This window comes from Gavialis gangeticus, unplaced genomic scaffold (genome assembly GCF_001723915.1).
Source record: "Gavialis gangeticus isolate Ggan-Ray unplaced genomic scaffold, GavGan_comp1, whole genome shotgun sequence".
Taxonomy (NCBI): Eukaryota; Metazoa; Chordata; order Crocodylia; family Gavialidae; genus Gavialis; species Gavialis gangeticus.
The window spans coordinates 10816799-10819540 of record NW_017729015.1 but is presented as its reverse complement, the minus strand read 5'-3'; the positions used below and the strand labels follow the sequence as shown (position 1 = coordinate 10819540).

The 2742-nt window shown below is 42.5% G+C and overlaps 1 protein-coding gene across 1 annotated transcript in view; it reads left to right on the top strand.

Moving 5' to 3' along the window:
• LOC109294023 (protein argonaute-4) overlaps nt 1-2742 on the top strand; it is a 41835-nt gene that overhangs the window by 6630 nt on the left and 32463 nt on the right. Inside the window, exon 3 of the mRNA XM_019512211.1 lies at nt 1893-2074. Within this exon, the coding sequence (XP_019367756.1) occupies nt 1893-2074 (182 nt within the window). The remainder of the gene's footprint in view (nt 1-1892; nt 2075-2742) is intronic.

The window sequence follows — 2742 nt, the reverse complement described above, 5'->3', positions numbered from 1 at the left end:
AAATTAACACAGCAAGACTTGGCATTGAAGTTCAAAGTCGTCATTTTTCAAGTATCCCTGTTGTGAATAATGTGACTTACTAAAGCAGTAAGGCCTTTGAATCATCTAATATTACTGTTTTACTTTTTCCATTTGTCAGTTTGGATAAAGAGAATAATTTAATTTTTTTTAATGTTTTAAACTTTTTAGGTTGCCAATATTCCTTGGAAAAAATTCAATGCAGAGCAAGGAATGTTTTCATTAAATGATCAGATTATAATGGAAGCTTTTTTTCTTAATATTGGATTTTGTAAGATTGAATAGTAGTTCCTTAATACTAACTTGTCTGATACTTGTATTATAGTAGCAATAACAAGTGGTTTTAGGGCTCCAGTGTTCTAAGTACTGGGCAAAGATGTTAGAAAAGAATCAATATTCTGAGAAGTTTATAGTTTAAAGCAGGCGTTGACAGTCCCCGGCATGCATACCAGAGGGAGCATGTGAAGCCATTTAACTTGACACACCACAGCTGGCCTAGGGTCTGGGCAGGCCCCTTGTACCAGCCATGGAGCCCAAGCTGCTTGCAACAGGTGTTGGGGAGGCTGCAACCAGCTGTGCCAGGGTCTGCAGAGGCCAGTGGTGGGTGCACGTGCCCCTTGGGGAAGCTGGCAGGGAAGGGGCTGGGACTATGCTGCCGCAGCAAGGATCAAACCCCCTGCAGCTCCCCTGCCATCCACCCCTGGCACACCAACATCTTATAAGTCAGGGTTGCAGGAGTTTGGGGCACTCTGTCCAAAAATGTTGCTGACCCCTGGTCTAAAATATGTTAAAACCAGGGGTTAAGTTTGGAGCAGGCATGTGATGTATACAAGCAAACTGTATACATGGTGATGGACTCGCATGATTTTTTCCTGGTTTTAATTAAAAAAAAAAAAATCTTTTAATGATGCTTGTATCTGATGTGGGAAATGGCAACAAAGGAAATGATTAAACAAGAATGAGAGAGGGAAAAGGAACGTGAGCACAAAGTGTATGGATCAGTAGTCACCAGATATTTCCAGTGTTTCTTGTTTGTTTCTCACATGTTTTCCAAGGAAATTGGTGGGCTGCTTTTAAATGTTGATCTTTATGAGAATACATGCTTTCAGATTATCACCTTCCTGAGAGTCTTGTATTTACACCTTTTTAATTTAAACAGCACCTAAAGACTCTTAAGGTATCTTAGTAGTTCTTAGCTATGTGGCAAACAGAAGTGCATCCCAAAAAAGTCCTGATTTGATTAAAACCTGTGTACTGCCAAGTGTCTTCAGAAACTGAATTCAGTTTCCTGTCCTCTCTGAGGGTCAGATAAGAAATTATACAGATGCAGAACTGAGTCCTGTGCACTCTATGGGCTAATTGAAATACTTATTGGGTACCACTCTGAGTCTCTATGGAAAGTGCTTTACATCTGTCAGTTATCTTTTGATCTTTTCTTCCTGCATTGATGAAAGTGTGGTGTTGACTGGCTCCAAAGAAAGTCCAGGTCTTTGAAGTCTCAAGTACCTGTAGGAGGTCAGGAAGTCCCTGCTGTGCTGCCAGCTTCCTACTACTCCCGATACTGTGGGTCAGAAACAAATGTTGATTATTGCTTAAGATTTTGGATCTCACCATATGAACATGTACTTGAAAATTAGGCTGACATAAACAGAGCCTCTGTGCTGGAGGGACTAAATCATGCAGTTTCACTTCTTTATACAACGAAGTTTGTTTACTATAAAGGTCCCTTAAATTATTACATCCTGGTTGAGATGCCTGTTCTGTAGACTCAAAGCAAGTCTACGAGAACAAGATGAATAATGTGACATAGCTTTGGGCTAAGGTACTTATTGTGTTATCATAAGTTTGTGCTTAATTTTGCTCTGGTTATTCAGGTGGATATGGAGGTCACGCTTCCAGGTGAGGGGAAGGACCAGACATTTAAAGTGTCAATTCAGTGGGTGTCAGTGGTCAGCCTTCAGCTGCTTTTGGAAGCTCTGGCCGGACATTTGAATGAAGTTCCTGAAGACTCTGTGCAGGCTCTTGATGTAATTACACGACACCTTCCTTCTATGAGGTGGGTACTACTGATTGAGCTCTTCCTAATTGTGCCCATTTGTCACAATTAGTACAATGACTCACTGCTCCAAACTAAACTACACCACTCTGAGGGGATCTGTTGTGTTTTTTTTTTTACCTTTGACACAAACTTGTATTAGAGGAGTAAGTGTCTTGTGAACACAAGCCTTGTGGATCTTGTCTGTGGTTCCAACAGTGATATTTCGGTGGCATTTCTAGCTTGTTTATTTGTAGAATTCAGATGTGCTTCATATGTTAGCTTTAATTAACAGGGGTGCACCGATAGAGGTTTTTTGGGCCGATACCGATGGCCAGTTTGTTTTTTTTTAAGAGGTCATATCGGCTGGTACTGATCCAATTGCCGATATGTGGCATGGCACCTTGGAGAGCAGCCTGGTCCAGCTGGTAAGTCTGTTTGTTGGGGGAAGGAAAGGGTGTGGGGGGACAGATCAAGGCCCCTGTGGTAAGGGAAGGAGCAGGGCAAGGGCAGGCCCTGCCCAGGCAGGGCAGAGCGCAGGACAGCTGTGAGTGGCTTGTCTGGGAAGTGGGGGAAGAGTCTGTTAGTGCGGAGCTGTACAATTTAGGGCTAGTGGTTTTGCTATGCTGAGGGTCGTGTTATGCCATGTCGATTAGTTAGCAGTCAGAGCCTTGAATGAAGCAGATTTC